General features: G+C 58.6%; 1 protein-coding gene across 1 annotated transcript in view; it reads left to right on the top strand.

The window, feature by feature from the left end:
* Positions 1-2898, top strand: part of PCGF2 (polycomb group ring finger 2) — a 10484-nt gene that overhangs the window by 5000 nt on the left and 2586 nt on the right. Inside the window, exons 4-8 of the mRNA XM_017837898.1 lie at positions 1328-1383; positions 1818-1868; positions 1945-2053; positions 2508-2556; positions 2701-2892. Of these exons, the coding sequence (XP_017693387.1) occupies positions 1328-1383; positions 1818-1868; positions 1945-2053; positions 2508-2556; positions 2701-2892 (457 nt within the window). The remainder of the gene's footprint in view (positions 1-1327; positions 1384-1817; positions 1869-1944; positions 2054-2507; positions 2557-2700; positions 2893-2898) is intronic.

Here is a 2898-nt window from a genome sequence, read left to right as displayed (position 1 = left end):
ATTTTTTTTTTCATTTTTTTTTTCATTTTTTCCCTTTCTGGTTCACTCTGAAATATTTACACTCGGGCTCCCACGGCTCCTCCAACACATCCCTGTCTGCACATGCAGACGGATCCGCCGGCGCCGTGCCCACGTCCCCAGGCCCTGGGTGCCCTGGTGACACTTTGTTTGGTCCCAGAGTAGGGAAAAACACGGGGAAAACTTAGGGGGGGTGGTCCCGGGTGGGCCTGATCCACAGGAAAATCCCTGCACCGTTGCTTCCCAAACCAGGTGCCAACACCGGGGTGTGATGCCACATCCCCCGTGCCCACCCCAGTGCCCCCCCAGCTGCCACCACACTGGGCTCGTTGGGGCTGGCTGGTGGCAGAGCTGGGAATTCGGCGGCTGAGGGCTGATGTTACCTCGGCTTGCTGTGAATTACGAAGTGAATTCTCGGGGTATTTGTTGTAAATAAAGTCACAGCGGGGGCCTTGTGAGCCGGAGTGACGTCAGCGAGGAATTCGGGATGAAAGACGTGGCTGGGCTAAAAATAAACACGGGGCACAGCCGTTTGTTTGCCTTGCAAATAAAGGCCTTATTATGAAATGGAAATAATTGCGGGGATAATTGACTTTTCACCGGGCCCGCTGCTCCTGCTTTGCTTTTGAGGTGTTAAAATCGTGCCACGTTCCCCCGCCTGCAGGTCCCAGCCTTCCAGCAAAATCCCGCCTGAGGGTGGGGCTGGAGCTTCCCTGGTTCCTCGAGTGCTTTAGGAGATCCTGCCTCGGGATATTCACATTTTAGGGAATCCACTTTCCCATAAAACAGCCCTGGCAGTGGGCACTGCCCTGCCCTCCTTCCCACGGAGGGAAATCAAAGCCCGAGCCCCGGCGCTGCAGCTCCAAAATAAATCTTTGGAGTCCAAAAATAAAATTGGATGCGAATATAAACTTGCAGAAACATTTGCTGATCTCAGATTTAATTTTTTTTTTTTTTTTTACATTCTCGGTGTGTGTTTTTTGTGATTGTTTTGACTGCTGAAACGGCTCCTGGCCCCGACTCCTGCTGTCACCATTCCCAGCAATTACAGGGATTTTTGAGATGGTTTTCTTTCTTTTCCCAGAGTTAACCCTTGGTGGTGAGGGTGGGGGTTGTGGGATCACTGTGGGATGGGGCTTTGGGGCTTTGGGATGTGGAACTGGGGATTTGGGGCTTTGGGATGGGCGTTTTTCAGGAGGGAGATGGGGGAAGGAGGGAGCACGTGGTGCAGCTTCCAGTAACCCTGGGAATAAACTGCTCCCTAATCCCGCTGATTTCTCTCTCTCCTTTCCTATTTCCCCCCTCCCAGGTCGGACAAAACCCTTCAGGACATTGTGTACAAACTGGTCCCGGGGCTTTTCAAAGGTACAGCCACGGGCAGGGGGAACTGGGGGGGTTTTTTGGGGACAGGAACAGGGCCGGCAGGACAATGTGTGTGTGCACAGCCAGGGGTGGGCTCATCCCACGCTCCGGGGGCTGCTCTGAGGGGACCCACGGGATGCAAAGCTGGGAGCAGGAGCCTGGATTTGCTCTCCAAGTGCCCCCCCCGTCCTTGTGGGGGGGAAAATTGTGGGGTCTGCGGGTGTGGGGGGGCTGAGGAGCAGCTGAGCTGCCGGAAAGGCTTTGTCACAGCAGCGGCTCTGAGGGTTTATGGGTTGATTGCTCCTGCTAAAGCCGCTGCTCCCCAGGGGAGGGCACTGGGCAGTCTGGGGGCTCCTCTCACACCCCACTCTTTGCCCCCATCTCTCCTCGGAGAGGTGTTTTCCCCCCTCACCCTCCTCCTCCTCCTCCTCCCTCAGATGAGATGAAGAGGCGCCGCGATTTCTACGCCGCGTATCCCATGGCCGAGGGTGAGTGTCCCCCCCCCCGACCCCGCCGTGTCCCTCCCTCCCTCCGCTCAGCCCCTCCCTCCCTCTGCTCCCGCAGTTCCCAACGGCTCCAACGAGGATCGAGGGGAGGTGTCCGAGCAGGACAAGGGGAACCTGACGGACGACGAGATCGTCAGCCTGTCCATCGAGTTCTACGAGGGCTCCAGGTACCACTTTTGGGGCTGCTCCCAAACCTCTGCCTGGGTCTGGGGCTTGGGAAGAAACTCCCACCTTCTGTCCCCCCTCTGGCCCTGAGATCGTGGAGTCACGGAATGGTTTGGGGTGGAGGGGACCCTAAAGATCACCTCATTCCATGGGCAGGGACACCTTCCATGCCAGGCAGGCAGGGAAGCTCTTTCCCAAGGGCTGCCGTGTCCCTGGTGCTGGTGGTGGCCTCTGAGGATGCCACTGGCACCCGGAGCAGAGTTTTGGGGGGAGTCAGTGGTTGCAGGGGCCTGGATGGGAAATGGGCATGGAAGTGGTTGGGGGGGTGAAGCCACAGCCTGGCTGAAGGTCACTGGATGTCTCCCCCATGGACAGCCCTTCTGGGGGGTTCTTCTTCCTCTCCACCTCTTCATTCCTCCATAAACTTTGTCCTGTGCTTCCTTTCCTCCCCCCCAGAGAGGAAAAGAAAGGCACCGTCGAGAACGGGGACCTGGAGAAGGAGAAGGTGAGTGTGGTGGGACTGCGACACGGGGAGCTCCACGTCCAGCTGCCCCCGGGGCTTTTGGGGTACAGGAGGGCACCCCAAAAGGGTCGAGGGCACCTCCTGGACCTGCCCGGTGGCCTCAGTGACGTCTCCCCCCGGCCCCAGAGCAACGGGCTGCGGTTCCTGCGCTGTCCCGCGGCCATGACCGTCATGCACCTCGCCAAGTTCCTCCGCAACAAGATGGATGTTCCCAGCAAGTACAAGGTGAGGGGATCCCCGGGGGTGCCTGGGGGTGCCTGGGGGTGCCTGGGGGGTGTCTGGGGGTGCCCGGGGTCTGCTCATTGCCCGGATTTCGCTGTGCCC

The sequence above is a fragment of the Lepidothrix coronata genome, unplaced genomic scaffold, assembly GCF_001604755.1.
Source record: "Lepidothrix coronata isolate B3197 unplaced genomic scaffold, Lepidothrix_coronata-1.0 Scaffold316, whole genome shotgun sequence".
NCBI lineage: Eukaryota > Metazoa > Chordata > Aves > Passeriformes > Pipridae > Lepidothrix > Lepidothrix coronata.
This window is presented reverse-complemented; position numbering and strand designations above follow the sequence as displayed.